Genomic DNA, 18,059 nt, shown 5'->3' on the forward strand with positions numbered 1-18,059 from the left:
TAGGGTACAAAGAGCAAACAGCTTACAGGTGCCCGGAAGCACGCTGCTGGCACACTAGGATAGATTACACCAGCATGGATTACAAGTTTGTGAAAATGTAGGCCCAGGATTGTGCTACTTGACGCTCTTCAATCGGAAATCGTTCCGTCCATAGCTTGAGTTCTCTTTTCGCATTGGCGGCCAGTCTGGTAAGAGAAGGTGCTTCATTTCTGAAGGTGATATATATCATGCCTGTGGTTCCAGAGCAGCAGAAGAAGAGGATGAAGAACGTTCTGCAGTGTTAATTTGGGAGGGATGTTACCTCCAGGTGCTGGCTTGATTCGGTGTAGATGCTGTACGTTTTTTAATATAGCTTGATTAATTGATAATGAGTAACTCTCCGGTGCATTTTACTTGTAGTATTATACTACCAGTAGAAAAAGGGTATTTTTGTACTTTGTTAATTACTTGATTAGCAGTATTTTGTAATTTTATTTTTTTTTAATAAATATCACAATAAAAAGGATGATATTACCCCTTTAAATTTCTAATACACCTAAAATTGTTGATAGTATAATTTAATCACAACCGTCGGATAAAAATAGATCAACAGTTTGATTAAATTCTACTCCAAATAAAATTCCTATAAAATTTTTTTGAATCAAAATGGGGCCTAAATACAGTACTAGCAATCCACAGATCCCACGAAGATCTCGCCGGCGTAGCGTTCGTTGCCACGACGTATCTCAGCCTCATGCTGCTGTTCTGGTGCCTGCAGCAGTACGAGAGGTTCGTTGTTTCGCTTTTTAAATGAAAAATGCAAACAAAATAATTGCAAACAAAAGATTATATATATATATATATATATAATATTAGCAATCCAAAGACTTAAAAATAAACTATAATTTAAAAACTCTTAAAGTCAACTCTAAATTTAATTAAAAATTTTAAATTTTAAATCGTTTTTTACGGTGTTGGGTAAAAGTAGTTGATAGAAAAAAAATATTTTTTTGATAATTGATAGAAAAAATATTAGTCACTGGGAAGTTTTGTTACCGCTGTCTATTTCATTTCATAAGAGAGAGTAAAGAGAGCTAGCGATTATTAATTACGAACGACCGAACATGTACAAAACTAAGTACTACTACTCCAAATATGTACAGAAGCAGCGTAGATATACACTTGACTACTCGTACGTAGTACGTACAGTGTACAGAGAGAAATACATCGCCGATCACAGCTTCAGGTGTTGACAAAGATGGTTAAGAACCCTCCGAGCGAGGTTGCAACGGCGAGGGCCCAGACCACGGCCGCCACGGGCACCGGCATGAGAGCCGCCACCTTCCACGCGAACATGGCCGTGAGGAGCGTGGAGAGCGCCCACACCGCGCGCTTCAGCCGCCCCCTCGCCGCCGAGCCCGGCGCGGCGCGGTCGAAGGCGGCGAGGCAGGAAAAGAGGAGGACCAGAGCGGCGTAGGAGGCGAGGACGAAGACGACGGAGGCGCGTCCGCCCTGGAGCGGTAGATGGCGAGGCCCGAGTTGAGGATGAGGATGCCGAGGCCGGCCCTTCTAATCCACGCCGATCTGCCGTTTCGATCCATCCTCCACTGCAATCATGGCTCGCACTTAGGACTTGTAATTTTTTTTAAAAAAAATCATATCGGATATACGGATCCTACTAAACGTAGTGTAATAATCAAATAAATTATAGATTCCTATAGGAAACCATGAGACGAATCTTTTGAGCCTAATTAATCTATTATTAGCATATGTAGGTTACTGTAGTACATATGAGTAATCATGTACTAATTAGGCTCAAAAGATTCGTCTCACGATTTTTCCATAACTTTATAATTAGTTTTAATGTTTATATATATTTAATGCTCTATTTAGGTATCTAAAAATTCGATGTTGTTTTTGGAAAACCTTTTACGAACTAAATATAGGGCCTTCGAAGAGCAAGTATAATAGCAGACTATAAGTCAGGTATAAACATATTTTAAGGTGATAAGAGACGAGAGAATAATAACTGAGTATAGATATGTAGCTAGCTACAACGCTGACTCTAAAACACATATGTATGATATGTGAGGTTAGATATTAATTATGTAGTATATAATTATTATATAAATTGACTATTAAGTTATTGGCTATATTATTGAACTTACGTTTAGCAGCAGGCTGCAGCGCTGAGGGCAGGTGGAAGATGTGTGGAAATGAAACAACCAACGATGACCACTGTGAACTTCTGGATAGATATGAGTCTTCCTATCTTTTATAGTTTTATTCTCTCCACAAGAAAATAACGGATAAGGACAGTTTTATACTTGTCTAGATGGTCATCATTTAGATTTCTAGAAAAGAAAAAGGCAAAATGGTATATATGTTTACAAAAAAAATAGTTTTTAATAAAACTTTTTATATATACGTGCTTAGGAATCTAAAAACAAATACTGATAAAATTACGATAAAAAACTCTAGAATCAATGTTAAGATTTAAATTTTGACTTATAAAGCCATTCACAAGTGAAAAGATGAGGCTACTATAATAGACTCTACTATAAGGATATGGATGAATATTTGTAGCTTGATTTGGGCACAATACAACCTATATAAACAACAAATTGTAGGTAATATATATCGAAAGAATAGAATTTAAGATTGTTCAATTGTATTAAAGACATATAGGCACGTACTCCCACGAACTCATGTTTATACATAGACAAATTATATATATATATATATATATATATATATATATATATATATATATATATATATATATATAATTTTTATACCGTATAACATTTCATCTTTTTATATAGAAAATTATACACAGTAGCAAATATAACGTATAAAGTATATAGTAGGAAAATATATAAATCAAAAATATCATCTTAGAAATATTTACTATAAGGATTCTACGTAAAAAAACTATATTTTACATATAGAAATTTTGCATATAGAAAATTAATATATAGAAAGTTATTTATGAGCGGGCACGCGGGCGTTTGCCCATTAGCTTTTTCAACCTATGTGTGCACATCATTTTCTTTTATTTCCTCTGAATATTCGGCTTGAAAGTACACTCTATACTCTTTCCTCCAGATAGCAATATACTACCTCTGAATTTTTATTTGATATTGGTAACGTTTGGATCTAAGTTTGATCATTAATATTATTCAAAAATGAATATAATTATTAATTTATTTTATTTTGATTTTTTATCAACAAAAGGTCTATAAGTATTAATTAGTTTGATTTAAACAAAATTTCTATATAAAATAAATGATAAGATCCAAAAGTTAATAACGTCAAATACAAAACAGAAAATCTATAAAACATACTTCTGTCTATATTGGAGTCCTTATACTGTTTTTCACGCCAGCGCCGCTCCTCCACGATGCACTGCACACTTGCGCTGGTCTTTCCCCGCTCTGCTTTGTCGCCACGTCAATCTTGGCCCGTGCCACTCCTCTCTATCGGCTTCGTGCTCCGGCATGTGCCTCCCCTCCGTACTGTCTCTCGTCAATAAACTTGTTGGTATCCTAGATGATACCAGGTAGCAATGATACTTGCTGGTACCGTATTATCTCTTTCGTAAATTGTGTCGGCTAAACGGATGTGATCTAGTCAGCCTGAGTAAAACAAAACCCGGACGCAGTACAACGCAATAACACACTTGTGTGGATCAGGTGACTTTGACGTAACTGTTTCGTTGACAAAATCGCAGGTGTGTTCTCTCTGCCTGTCCCTTTCAAGACCGGAACGTCCAGTTAGAGCAGATAAATAGCATGCTAAGCTAGCTATAAGCATATTTTAAAGAGATAAGAGAGGGGAGAGAAGAGAGATAGACTACTAATTTATAGCCAGCTGTACGTGGACTCCAAGACAGAGTGTGTATATGACATGTGGGACCATGAAGACAACTATTGTATGAATGAGCTATTAGATTAACTATAGATGAATTGGAACTAGTAGTTGGCTATGCTATTGAACTTGCTCTTAGGGGGTGTTTATTCCAGGACTTTTTTTAAGTACCTATCACATCGAATATTTGGACACTAATCAGAAGTATTAAATATAGATTATTAATAAAATCTACCAGACTATTTCGCGAGATGAATATATTAAGCCTAATTAGTACATGATTAGCGAATGTGATGCTACAGTAAACATTTGCTAATCATAGATTAATTAGGTTTAAAAAATTGTCTAATGAAATACCCTTTATTTATGCAGTTAGTTTTGTTACCAGTTTATATTTAATACTCCTAATTAACGTCCAAACATCCGATCATCCGATGTGAGAAGTAACTTAAAAAAAAAAGTCTCTCATTCAAACTGTCACTCAAGCCGGCCGAAACTCGGCGGCACCTGTCCTCTTCATCTTCTTGCAGAGAGCTTCTGAAAAAATTAAACGAGTGGGCAAGCAAGCATGCAAGGGGATATATGGCAGCGGAACAGAAGCTCGTCGTAAGTCGTCGCAGCCTCGCAGGCGAGAGAGCATGGAGCTCATCGCCGATGGCCGCAGCGACAGAGGCAGCAGCCCAGCTAGCGGGCGGTTCAATTCGATTCTTCATCCGCTGCTTAATTTGCGGCCGGGGGCGCGCCGCCGCTCATCGATCGGCTCATACCATATATGGATCGAGTTGTGTGGAGGTTCTCTCTTTTCCCAGCTGGGAAGCCAAAAGCTAGTAGCTCCCAACCTGAAACTTGCAGTATGAAATTCGATCTCGATCTTTTTTCAGAGTTCTTGTACTGTTATCTGATACTACCTGATCAATTAGATATCTTTGATTTGGAAGTTTTGATCAATCATGCTGGACTAGAACCTCTAGCTAGGAGCCGGCGTCAGGATGACGTGTTTGCACAGGGGACCAGCAAGTACAAAGAAATTTAATTACTTGCTTTCTTTGTTCTTGTAGTTAGCTAACTGCGATGGTACGTACGTGAATGGTGACTCGTCAAAGCTCATCCAAATATTGCTGCAGCCTGCGTGGGGGAAATGACAAGGAAATTTGTTATATATTAACCTATCAAATTAAGGTTTTAATGCCTACGTGGATTACAGAACACGCCGGGAAAAGACGTACGACCTCTTCAATATTAAGGTAAAAAACGAATAATTAGACATGGTCAACTGCCTTGGGGGAGACGTATGTGTCACCCTAGCTCGCTCCACCTGCTTGCTTCGCAAGGACGAAATAGTTACCGTGTGCGTTCTGGGTACGCCATGAGTTCAAATCGAAAATATCAAGCAAAAAATATCTTGATTAATGGATAATATATAGTAAGTTAAAATATTTAAGTCAAGATTTGCTTCGGTCCAACAAAATATACTTTAGGTACCAAATCGTTTTTCACCATTAAATCTAGCTGAATAGAACGTGCACTGTTAGATCCAACAATCAGAAATAATTTGGTATAACCAGATACCAATACTTCGAGGTATTTTTTGTTGGACCAAAGCAAATCTCATTTAAGTCGGTTTACTTTGTAATTAAATCTATAAAAGTCGGTGAGGCTTCTTCAGGAACAAGCAAGCTTGGCTGTATACATCCGGCCGGAAGATCTCGGAGAAGCTACAGTAAGAGAACATCGATCATATATATCTGTTGCCGGCAATGGCTTCATGGATGACTTGCATAGGGTTCGGGTTCTTAACCCTAAATTCAGTACTAGCAATCCACAGATCGCATGGAGATCTCGCCGGCATAGCGTTCGTTGCCACGACGTATCTCAGCCTCCTGCTGCTGTTCTGGTGCCTGCAGCAGTACCAGAGGGCGGCGCCGGCGAACTCTCCGGCGAGGACTCGCTCCAAGGCCGGCGTGTGGCTCTCGTCGTCTCTGCTCACGACGGTGTTCTCATGGAGAGTATCGGCGATCATGCCGTGGCCGGTGGCCGTAGTCGTTTGGCTCATGGCGGCCGCCACAGTGTTTGGAGGTTTCTTCGCGCTGTTCGTTTGGTCAGGCCAGCAGCCATTGAATTGATGAAGAACTACTCCAGATACATGAAGATAAAACCACAGCTATATATAGTTTTTGTCAGACTACGTACTTTTCAAGCAAATAAATTTGTAGTCTCCAACACTACGTGCTAATTTGTGTTACTATACGTACCTTCGTATTGTTGTATATATGTTGCTCCATTTGTTAAAAAAATACAGGATGCTTGGATTTGTTCCATGTAAAACTTATTCAGGTTTAATTAATTACTGAAGTCCATTGGAATATGTAGCAATATTTTTTTTGCACCAAAAATATACCCGATGATAGATTTAACGAAATTGATTTTATGTTGTTAATCTTGCTACGTTTTGGTCCTTTTTTTAAGATTCAATCGGTTTGCTTATGCTTATGCTTATTTGTATGACTTATTATAAACAAAAAAATAATTTATGGGTAAAAAATTTATATACATGATCATAGCGATTTAAAAGAAAATATTATAAAATACACTACGACTAATAAAACCACAAAATCCACTTCAAATTTTAGTTTAAAAGTTTTTTCTTATAAGAATAAGTGAAACGACGTGGACAGTAATGAACATTGCGTTGGCTTTGCTAAAATATTTTTTTGGATGGATTTTAATTTCAATGTTCACCTTCATATTGATGTAGAGAGTTGTGAAATTTCGACCCAACAAACAAATTAAGCTTCCTGGTGAGCGATGATTATCTAGTGTTTTTTTATAGCAATGAGAGAGTATAACGAATGATTTAACTAGTATAAAGTTAAAATTTTGCTTTAGAAAGATTGGATAAAAAGTTTTAAATATATATAAAATGACTGTACAAAACATGTTATTTAGAAGTCTGAAATGTGTATCCAAGAACATTTAAAATCTTTTATTGGAACAAACTGGGCGTAAGTTACTCCCTCAATTCCAAAATAACCAACTTCTAAGTTTAAATTTGAACATACATAAAGTTGGTTTTTTTTCTCTAAAATAGATCATTGTTGTACTGAGTAAGGGTGGGAGCAATCTGTTCTATTGGTTAAGGATATGTACAACAGTAGACATTTCTTGCCTATATAAGTTATGTATAAGTTATGTATAGACAAGGAAACAAACAACTTGTACAACTTGTATAATAAGTTCTCTACTTAGCTGTCTCTATAATATTTAACACATCATTTTTATATGTTTTATATTTATTGCATGTAACCAATACATGAAGTTTTACGTTAAAAAGGATCGTTAAAAAGGATCGCATGCATCTTGCGAGCACGTGTCCAAACAGTAGACGAACGAAGAGATGACTTATAAATTTTTTCTTAAGCTAATAATGTCACATAGAATGATTAATCTGATGTGGATGTACGTAGACGGCTACTATATCGCTGTTGTACATGCCTTAAGGGTCTGGTCGTGTTGTGTTTGAATGGGCCAAATGGCCGTGCTGTAGGCTGGGCCATCGGGTCTTATGGCCATCTATGATCTCTACATACACAACTAATTTGATTGTACGTAGCTACAACTAGTCATTCGATCAATCATCCACCAGCAACTTTGTTCTGCACATACTCTCTGGGATGATCGATCGTTCGTTAGCATTGCTGGAAGCACGGAGTGCGGTGCGGATCATATATATGCCAAAGATTATATATATATGCCAAATGCCACTTTGCCAGTTGTAAATCTGACATGATCAACGCCAGCGAACTTGCAACTTATTATTCAGGCCAACTTATTAAAGCAGCAGATCATCACAGCTAGGGGTAGCTTGATCCAGCTCCTTCCTGGACAGGGACTTCATCGTCGGATGCACAAAATGGGAAAGGCCGGGTGTGGGGGCAGCTTTGGTTTTCTGTTGCTTTCTTATCACATAATGGTGAATAGTGTTCTTGTTCAAGCAACATTTTGATTGCTGAAACACTTGTGATAAGGATTAGACTGAGTTTATATATGAAAGTTATTTGCATCATCTAAACAAGCCCAGTTATTTGATGGTGTGAATGACCGAATTTGATATTAGAAAGTTGATATGTCGACTTTAAAGAAAGTTTTATAAAAAGTGTTTACGGTTGCAGATTTAGCCAGATAATTGCACCGTTCACGAGCTTACTAAGACCGTGTTCGGTAGAAGGGGTGGAGTGGGTTAGTTAGCCCGCACAAAAAAACGTAGTAATAGGTTAGTATATTGTTAATTAATTATTAATTATTAAAAATATGAAATATATTAATATGATTTTTTAAAACAAGTTTCTATAGATTTTTTTGCAAAAAATACACCGTTTAACAGTTCAGAAAGCGTGCACGTGAAAAAACAAGATGATTAGATAACTTGGCCTCATAGCCGAATGCAGCCTAAGCATGTCTGACGATAACACATACTCTGTAAGCAACACAGAACATGCCGTGAGATTCAGGGGTCGAGCTAGTCCTATTTGTTGGAGTTAGCCCTATTTGTTGGAGTTACGTACAAGTCGAAATTACTAAAATCTCTATTAAAAACACTATTTTGATTTATAGTTTCCTATATTGTGTAATTATTGTGTAATAGAGATGACTCCGTCAATAGTGAGATGGTAGATGCAAGGTACAAATACTCGTGTTTCGGGTGAAACAAAATTTCTATGGTCGAAATAGAGCAACACTTGTACCTTTTCTTTGAAAAACAAAGAAAGATGTACGATGCTATAAATCTTTTGGAAGTTCTTGCTAATGTTCAAAGGTTGCTCACCGTTGAATCGACTATCGCCTATCCCAGGTGAAAAGATTCAAAATTTATTTTTCCAGAAAATCTCTCTTGCTGTCATCACATCTAGCGACTTCTACCGCCCAAAACCCTTCGAGACGTGTCGGAAGGAGAGCGAGTGGCAAACTAGCGATGACAGCACATACCTAAAGGTCAAAAAACACTACAATCTTTCGGTTGAAAATGTTTACATAAGAGAGGAAGTTCTTACACTGTTAATTGGTATCCTCACCGACATGAGTTAGGCTCATTGTGTGTGTCCCCATCACCCCATGTCACTTTGCTGCTACCTCCTCCACTTTCTCCTCTGAAATCTAGGTGAGAGTGAGATAGACATTTGAATTTCTAGGTAAAATAATAAGATCAAAAACTACTTATCACATTTATCATTTTTATCGTCATCTATTCTTCCATCCCATATATTTTTCATTTATTGAAAAACAATGTTTCTTTTCGGCTTTAGTCTCTGCTAAATAACTTAGAAAAAACAGAGTTAGCATGGAGTATAAGAAACAATATGTGATATTGTAATGTGCAGATAGCACCATCACCTTGTGCACAGAGACTTCACTTCATTTATTTATGATCAGCAACTCTCATCAGTCATTACTGATAAACTCACCTGAAATCTTACAGTGTTCTTGTATGACGCGATTTGATTACCCGATGATGGATGGATGAATCGATGGATCGATCACTTCTCCTCATGGACGAAGAAGCCGTAGAACCCCCCGACGACGGTGGCCGCGGCCATGAGCCAGGCGACGGCGGCGACGGGGAGGGGCATCACCGCCGCCACCTTCCAGGTGAAGGCGGCGGTCAGCGACGTGGCGAGGATCCAGACGGCGGCCCTGATCCTGCCCCTCGCCGCCGATCCGTGCGGCGGCGGCGCGCGGTCGAGCTGGCGGATGCACCAGAAGAGGAGCAGCAGGTTGAGGTAGGCGAACGACACGAAGGCGATCGTGCCGCGATCCCCTTCCGCGCGGTAGATGCAGAGCGCGAGGTTAACGGCGAGGCCGGCGAAGCCGATCAGGGACGCCCAGGGGGTGCGGCCGCCGCCGTTGCTGCCGCGATTGCTCGCCGTCGCTGGGGGATTCAGGAGCGGATCACTATCATCGGGCTTCTGGTTCGCCATGGCAGTCTCCGCCGAGTGGTAGCAACCAGGAAGCTTCGCGGACTCTAGTCCATATATAGCGAGAAGCGTCTCTACTGAAAATACCGAAAAAAAATCGGTAGATTTGAGAGCATTTTTCGAGGAGATATTACGAAATTTTATATAGAAAATAATGGTATCTTCTGCTATATTTTTAAAGAATGATAAAAATTGTTCTAGATTTTAATATACCCGTACATTAACTGATTAACAGATGAGTATTTTTATGATCTTTTATGATAATTGAGCAGGTAACAAGAGATACTAAAATTTTAACATAAAATTGATAACCTGATACCTTAGCTACTCAGATGTATCAAATTTTACACTAAAATTTTCGTACCTCTCGGTACTTTTCCAAGTACCGTACAATCGTTCTTAACAAATACATACGACTGATAATACATATGCTAAAAGAAACGATTTTTTTAACAAACTATTATATTTTTTCTCTCTAATATTTTTAAAAGAGATTGTTTTTACGTGATAATAGGAAAGAGGTTGGGCATCTCCGCTTTTGAGTAACAGAGCCAATGAGAATCTTGACATTTGCTTTCAACCAAAGCTATAACTAATAATTAAAAGCTTTACTGCATAAAAGGCTATGAGTAATAATAATAACAATTAAAAAAGATGAGAATTAATATGGTAAATAATAACACCAGCGAGATAGACATAAATTTGAAAAATATTTGGCTTAAAATAAATATAAAGTAATTTATAATATGAATCGAAGAAAGCAGTTGATATCGTGAGTCTACTCCCGTCGTTATCTCGTTGCATGCACAAAAAACACCTGAGCTCGATCGTGGGCTGTCTACCTCTCATTAATTATTTAATTCCAACATGACAGTAGCAACGCAGTGCGCTTGCTTAATTAATTAGCTTAGGCCCCCGTATGTGATCAGAGTTTGAGGAGAAAGCAACAATGTTTTTGCTTCTTCTAGCGTTCTAGCACGAGTTTAGAGGGTGTTTAGTTTTTGCCCCAATGTCACATGGGATGTTTAGATATTTATTATAATTAAACGCAGACTAATTATAGACTAGTTAAAAAATAAATGCTAATTTGCATGATAAATTTTTTAAACCTAATTGATTTATAATTAGAGTATGTTTACTGTAGCATCATATAGGTTAATCATGAATTAATTAGGCTCAATAGATTCGTCTCGTGAATTAGTCTAAGATTAATGATGTGTTTTATTAATAGTTTATGCTTACTATTTATAATAAGTGTGCAAATATTTGATACGATAAAAGACGAAAGTCTAGTCCGGTGTCCCTAATCACCATCTTTTCTCTCCAATGGCTAGCCACGTCAAAATTTTGATTCGATCTTCTGCTAATGTATAATTGATCCAGGACACCTTGCACATGTATGTTCCAGGACGTAACCTTGCTGCCTAACTTCCAGGAAGACTCTTGTCGATTGCTGGTTTGGATGGTTCCGTTAGTGTAAACGGTCCTTTTTCGGTGTATTTTTATGAATGTATTATACTTCTAGTAAAATCAATCTGAGTCATCGATTAAAAAAGATATTTTTTACTTTATTAATTAATTGATTAGTAGTATTTTATAATTTAGTTTTTTTACAAACAAAAAGGTAGCTCGCAATTAAAAATACGATAATACCCCCTCCAAAATTCTACTGCTCCTAATACAGTTGGTAGTATAATTCAATCATAGTATTCGATAAAAACATATCAACGCATTAATGGTATTGATTAAAAATGCATTAGAGAGGGACTCTGTTGTAAACTATTCTATGCTAAGTATATAAACTAAGTATTTTTTATATAAAAATTAATCCAAGTGAAGGAAGATGCTGCGTTCTAAACTTGGCCTTATATTCTTTGTTCGTGCAAAATGTAGATCTGACATTTCCAATTAGTGAAAAATCTGCAAATTAACATAAGCTGAAAATTCAACTGGATACAGCTAAATAGATAATTAACTAGAAGCTAGATTGATGTGCACCATTTAGAAACCAATCAATCACCCATCTGTTCTACAGACTGGGAAAATTCATCATTAGCTTAGCTGGGGGCACAGTACAGTGCAGATTGCCAGATCATATATGCTCATATGTATTGCAAGTTTCTGGAGAACTGCAGCACATGTTCCAGCTTCTGTTCCTTTCTTGATTTGCCAGCTTGCTAATGATCGATATGAGATTTACAATGCATCATAAAGTGCATTCATGCATGCCATAGATATCATGATGGTGTTCTACCAGCGTGGCTCCATAATCGGTGTGTTAGTTAGAAAAAGATTTAAGTAGGTGTGAAAATCCCCATAAAGATGGAGTAGTTCTCCTAAAAAATCATCAATATTCGGTCGCATTCCGATATGCCAAAATTTTAAATGTAAATTTTGCTTTCAACTTTTGTGTGTGTGAGACAAAAAGGAAGATTGAAATTTCAAGGTAAAAATGCATATATATATATATATATATATATATATATATATATATATATATATATATATATATATATATATATATATAAAAGTAAGATAAATCTGGTGCTGCGGTGCACACACAAGTATATATACCACTGAAGCATCCAGTACATTATTCATTTATATATGATCCGGGATATAATTTTGTCCACCGGTCTTAACTCTTAAACCATCAGTCAGACAAGCAAGACGGATTAAGTATGCAGAGTTGTTGTGTGATTTGAGTTAACGAAGCTTCTGGATCAGTTCATCACTTCACTTGTACTCATGGATGAAGAAGCCGTAGAATCCACCGACGACGGTGGCGGCGGCCATGACCCATGTGAACGCCGCGACGGGGAGGGGCATCATCGCCGCCACCTTCCAGGTGAAGACGGCGGCCAGCGATGCGGCGAGCAGCCACACGGCGACCCTGATGATCCGGCCCCGCGCCGGCGATCCGCTCGGCGCCTGGTCGAAGTGGTGGATGCAGCAGAAGAGAAGCAGGAGGTTCAGGTAGGCGAAGCACGCGAAGGCGATCGCCGCGCGGTCCCCTTCCGCGCGGTAGATGCAGAGCGCGAGGTTGACGGCGAGGCCGATCAGGGGCGCCACCCACGGGACGACGCGGCTGCCGCCGTTGTTGCTGACTCGGTTGCTCGCCGCCGCCGGCGGCGGCGGATCCAGGAGGGGATCGTCCGGGTTCGCCATTCTACCACGGCGTCGATCTCAACCCCAGAACGTTTGACGTCTTCTTGACTCTTGACGACCCTAAGTCTAACGCGGTCACGCTAGTCAACGAAGTCACCTGCTCCCTCCGCTCTATAAATTTTTTTTCTTTAAAAAAAATATTAGTCACACGTAAATACAATTCATAATTTATCATTTATAAAAATAAAAATATTAATCATAATTTTTTTAATAAAAAGTGAAAGATTGATTTATTTTGGTACGGAGAGAGTATTAGGTTACGCATACTCCATCCAAAAAATCAATCTTTTCATGTGTAAGTGTTTGACCATCCGTTTTTCATGTCTAAGTGTTTGACCATCCGTTTTATTGAAAAATTTTCATTTTTTTCTTAAAAAATCAGTCACATGTAAAGTACTATTTGTGTTTTATCATCTAATAAAAATAAAATATTAAACATAATTTTTTTAATAATACGAAGAGTTAAATATTGTATTTAGAAACCGTAAAATTGATTTGTTTTAGGAAGGAGGGAACATATCGCAACAGACCTTTCAGTACTTGCTGTGTTTACTACTTCACATTCCTAGCTTCCATCCCTCTAGTTTTTATGCCCGCGCATTACCATACAACTTTTAGTACTCGGATCTGTTTGCAACAAAACATAGAGTAAAAAACACATCCGAGTATTTTTTTTTTAGAAAAAGTTACTCTCTGTATTCTATACGGTAATTATTAGGTTACACATACATTGCAACAGAACTTTCAGTACTTATAGTACTCGGATCTGTTTGCAATAAAACATAGAGTAAAAAACACATCCGAGTTTTTTTTTTAAAAAAAATTGTTTTACTCCCTCTATTCTATACGGTAATACTTTTTAAGTATGGATGGATGTATATTATTTTGCATATATATGGATTCATGAGTAGGTATGTAAATCTATATAAGACTAAAGTACTACTAGTTAATGATATATCAATCCACCACTTTGATTTACGTGCTAAAGGGGAAGGATTTCCGCCCATCAAAACAAACACAACTAAGGGTAGACTGATTTTATAGTGGGGGTATCAAGAGGTTTTTAAATATTCTTGAGGTACCTTGATGTCATGTAATCGTTAATTAAGTGTAAAAACGGGTATTTGCGAGACCAACTCTTATACGATGATTAAATTGGGATGGAGTGAATATAAATTAACGTGGAAATTCATGTACATGGAAATTAATGGCAAACGGAGTCATTCGTTCGTTTCAAAGAAGTGAATAGTGATGTCTCCTATGGGGCTTGAAATTCTCTGTTTTTTTCCTCAAAATGTCTTCGATCTATATGAAGACTAATTAAACATTTTTTATAAAAAAAAAAGGAAGGAATGAACCCTTTCTAGCCCAGGTGCGAACTTTTTTATTTCATCTAGGTTTTCTTGTAAAATTGTATTTAGTGAATTTTGATGTAAAGCTTCTTTTTCTTATTAGAGTTTCCTTTGACTATTTTAACCCATATGTTAACTTTGGACTCTATCCTTCTCTCTTTTTTGCACTTAATACCCCTTTTGTCACCATTATTACCATTTTTTGAGAGGTGGAGAACGTTAAAATTGATGCTGAAGACAAATACTACAAGGAGTGCACAGACAAATAGGACTACAGAGCGTCTGAGCTGGAAGAGACCGAAAGTTAGGAAAGCAAAATTAAAGCAAAATTCGTACAAAAAAAATAGAACTTTGGTGAGAACAGCTGTACCCTGGTCGTACTCGTGTTGCATGAACAGCTGACAGCGCAGACAACGACGACGACGAGTTCTACGATGTGCTGTTCATAACGATAGAAATTCAGAGAAATTCCACACAATTTCCATATATTGTTATGCAATCCCCGTGTGAGACAGTGAGAGAGAGTGAAAGACCAATGGAAGAAAATCCGGGTTACATGGCCACATCGTGCTTCTGCTTCTTTCTTCTAAGTTAAAATTTAAAATTAATTTATCGTAGTTTATTTTATAACATTAGCTTTTGAATCACGACAGACACGTCTATAAAAAATTTAGCCATAAAATTTTCTTTGTTTATAGAGCCATATCACTAACGGCGTTTTGGTTCGAAATATAATCATAGTTTTAGGTGTTATGTGATTTTTAATTTAAGTACTTATCTACTCTTATATCGATCTATACTAATAGAATAGACAGCTGCTTGGTAGACAGCTTCTGAGAATGTAGAAAAGCTTTTAAACCCAACTTCTGGATTTTTAGTTTATTTTACAGAATCAATAATTATAGATTCTTAGAAGCTATGTACTGTTTGAGACAGCTTTTGATAGAAACAATTTTTAGGAGAGGCTGCAACTGGGAGAAACTCTCCCAAACAGGCCATAGGTAAAGCATCTCCAAGAGATATCTAAAATTAATCCTAAAATTCAATTTTAGAAATTAAGCTAGAAAATATATTTCCAACATATTACCAAATATATTCTTAATATTTACTCATGCCCAAAATTAACTCTCTTCTATCATAAGTTTGGGACAAAAATATGCGTTCCTAATACAACCTATTCATATTTAGATTTTTATTTAGATTTTTATTGAAGGAGTGTAATTTTTATACCCAAAACTTTTTTAGATAAACCTAATATAAATTTTTAGAAAATAAAATATTAGCATTCTGAAGATACTATTCTCTCTCTTGAAGATACTATTATAGATACTATTATGTAGCCATATTTTGAAAAAAGATAGACGCAAAACGGAGAGTATGTTTAATTAGTGCTCAGTGGTGAGAGGCATTGTCCTTACTTATTATGTTTTGCTCGTGTAGGCTTTTGTGTATATTTTTCTTGGATGTATCGAGGCATCAAACATGGCGGGCATGACCGACCACCCTTTCTCCTTGCATACATAGAACGTGTCGCCTAGTCAAAAGAAGCACGAAGAACGTGTCATCCGCATCACATCTCACAAAGCGTCCTATGCATGTGCTACAGCTTGGCAAACACAGGATGTATTATTTTTTGAATCTATTTTTTGAATCCACCTGTAAAACAATAAAAAAAACTCTGGTTAAAGAAATAGTCTAACCGAATAAGTTTAGTGTAAATCTTCGGTTGGTTCTATATATCTAAGAGATGACCCATGTATAATTACATGGTAACTTCCTCTTTACGAGCTAAATCCATATTCAAGTTTTACATACATAGCACTAATGTTTTTTAAAATTACTAAATTTGTAGTTTTGAATAAAATTGATGTTAAATATGTAGTTTTATAATATAATATCTTAAAAATATTAGTGCTACATAGGTTAGTTTTGTGATAGTTTGATTGAAGTACATATAATTTATAAATTTTATTTTAAATTTGAAACTATAAGTGTGATTTAAATTAGCTCGTGAGCCAAGTAAAGCTAAGCAAGCTTTCCGTGCGTTAAGATTAACTAGTCGAGCCAATCTAGCGGTATATACAACGGCGTAAATAATTGTTTTCTATTTATTACACAAACAAGAGGTTGTATCATGAGTTACCACGACGTTTGATTTTTTCAATGTTTGACCATTTGTCTTATTCAAAAATTTAGTATAAATATAAAAAATGATAAATCGTAGTTAAAGTTCTTTTGATAATAAAGTAAGTCACAAGCAAAAATAAATGATATTTTCATAATTTTTAAATAAGACAAATATTCAAATATTACAAGCAAAATAATCAAACATCTCACGTTATAAAACGGAGGGAGTATTTACTTAGTTGTCTGTATAAATATGTAATACATTATTTTCTATCTCTTGTATTTATTGTATGCATGAAGTTTTTCTTAAAAAAGGTTAAGTAAGGTAAGGTTACATACAGCTTGTTGGATATACGTACCTATCAGTAGATGAACGAAGAGATATGATGTCTATATTTTTCTTGAGTTAATCTTAAATTAACGATGTTAGGATGATATTTAACGATGTTAGGATGATTAATATGACACACGATTATTGTCTTTCTGTTGTACTATTATACATGGCCTTATTCGCTATTTTTGTGCATGTCCTTATTGGCTGGTACAAATAAGTGTTACTCTTACGAAAGTCTTACGGTGTTGGTCCAATTTTTCGTACCACCTTTTCACATAGACTGTGTTATTATTCGAAGCAAACTGAAAAAAAAACAAACAAATACAGAGGAATTATGATTTAAGAAATAGCCTAACCAAACGAATTTAGTTTGAATCCTCAATTAGTTATATCTACTCGACGATCCAGAGGAAAGAGATCGAGCATGTAGAAACCACCGCAAACGGTGGCCGCCGACATGCCCCAAACCAGAACCGCCGCCGCGCCGGGCATCACCGGCGCGACCCTGGCGGCGAACATGACGGTGAGCGCGCTGCTGAGCAGCCAGACCGCGAGCCTCAGCCTCCCCTGCGCGGCCGCATCGCCGGCGCCGGCCGCCCGCCCGAACGCGCGGAGGCACGCGAGCAGCGTGAAGAGGAGCGCGTACGGCGCCGCCGCCGCGAGCAGGAGCGCCGCCGGCTCGCCGGCGCCGGCCCCTCTTCCGGCCGGCTGCCGCCACAGCGCGAGCGCCATCGCCGCGGCGAAGGCGACGGCCAGGACGCAGCTGCCACGGTCATTGTCTCCGGCGATCGCCATGTCGATGGTCAGCACGTCACGTTACGCGTGGAGGGACGCAACGAAACGCGTGTTTAGCTTCTCGTCATGGGCACGTACACGCATTTTATAAATGCGTCTCTCTTAGTGTGGAAGCAACTATGCTATAATTAAATTTTACGGCGCTCTAGAGTTCGAGTAGAAACTAAGTGTATAATTTAACAGATGGCGCGGTTAATTTCTTTGGCACACATTTGACTATTTATTTATTTAAAATATAAATCTGTGAAACATTTGCTTATTTGTTATATTTAAAAACGTATATAATTATATGAAATGTAAGTTATAATTTAAATAAATGTAGTAATACATCTCACAAAAAATAAATGATAACTACACAAGTTTACGGGGAATTTCTACCTGGATTATATTACTAAACTGAGTAGTAATCGATCGAGAAGCAAGCATATGCAACCACCAAAAAGGATAAATTCTGTTGGGCTATTA

The 18,059-nt window shown here is 37.4% G+C and overlaps 3 protein-coding genes and 1 pseudogene across 3 annotated transcripts; all 4 read right to left on the minus strand.

Annotated features, from left to right (window-relative positions):
• Positions 1–1,020: 1,020 nt before the first annotated feature.
• LOC102703221 lies at positions 1,021–1,639 on the minus strand (annotated as a pseudogene).
• Positions 1,640–9,185: 7,546 nt separating this feature from the next.
• LOC102718464 lies at positions 9,186–9,845 on the minus strand. The gene has a single exon (XM_006656572.3). It carries the CDS (start codon positions 9,819–9,821, stop codon positions 9,381–9,383), a length of 441 nt encoding a protein of 146 aa, XP_006656635.2. The 5' UTR covers positions 9,822–9,845; the 3' UTR covers positions 9,186–9,380.
• Positions 9,846–12,369: 2,524 nt separating this feature from the next.
• Positions 12,370–13,025, minus strand: LOC102718748. The gene has a single exon (XM_006656573.3). The coding sequence runs from the start codon at positions 12,984–12,986 to the stop codon at positions 12,555–12,557; it is 432 nt and encodes a 143-aa protein (XP_006656636.1). The 5' UTR covers positions 12,987–13,025; the 3' UTR covers positions 12,370–12,554.
• A 3,883-nt stretch (positions 13,026–16,908) lies between these two features.
• Positions 16,909–17,721, minus strand: LOC121054804. The gene has a single exon (XM_040525573.1). The coding sequence runs from the start codon at positions 17,592–17,594 to the stop codon at positions 17,178–17,180; it is 417 nt and encodes a 138-aa protein (XP_040381507.1). The 5' UTR covers positions 17,595–17,721; the 3' UTR covers positions 16,909–17,177.
• Between the last annotated feature and the right edge of the window lie 338 nt (positions 17,722–18,059).

This window comes from Oryza brachyantha, chromosome 6 (assembly GCF_000231095.2).
Source record: "Oryza brachyantha chromosome 6, ObraRS2, whole genome shotgun sequence".
Classification (NCBI taxonomy): Eukaryota; Viridiplantae; Streptophyta; class Magnoliopsida; order Poales; family Poaceae; genus Oryza; species Oryza brachyantha.

Excerpts from the sequence above, each read along its gene's own strand:
- LOC102718464 (XM_006656572.3), bottom strand. The coding sequence starts at position 9,821 with ATGGCGAACCAGAAGCCCGATGATAGTGATCCGCTCCTGAATCCCCCA.
- LOC102718748 (XM_006656573.3), bottom strand. The coding sequence starts at position 12,986 with ATGGCGAACCCGGACGATCCCCTCCTGGATCCGCCGCCGCCGGCGGCG.
- LOC121054804 (XM_040525573.1), bottom strand. The coding sequence starts at position 17,594 with ATGGCGATCGCCGGAGACAATGACCGTGGCAGCTGCGTCCTGGCCGTC.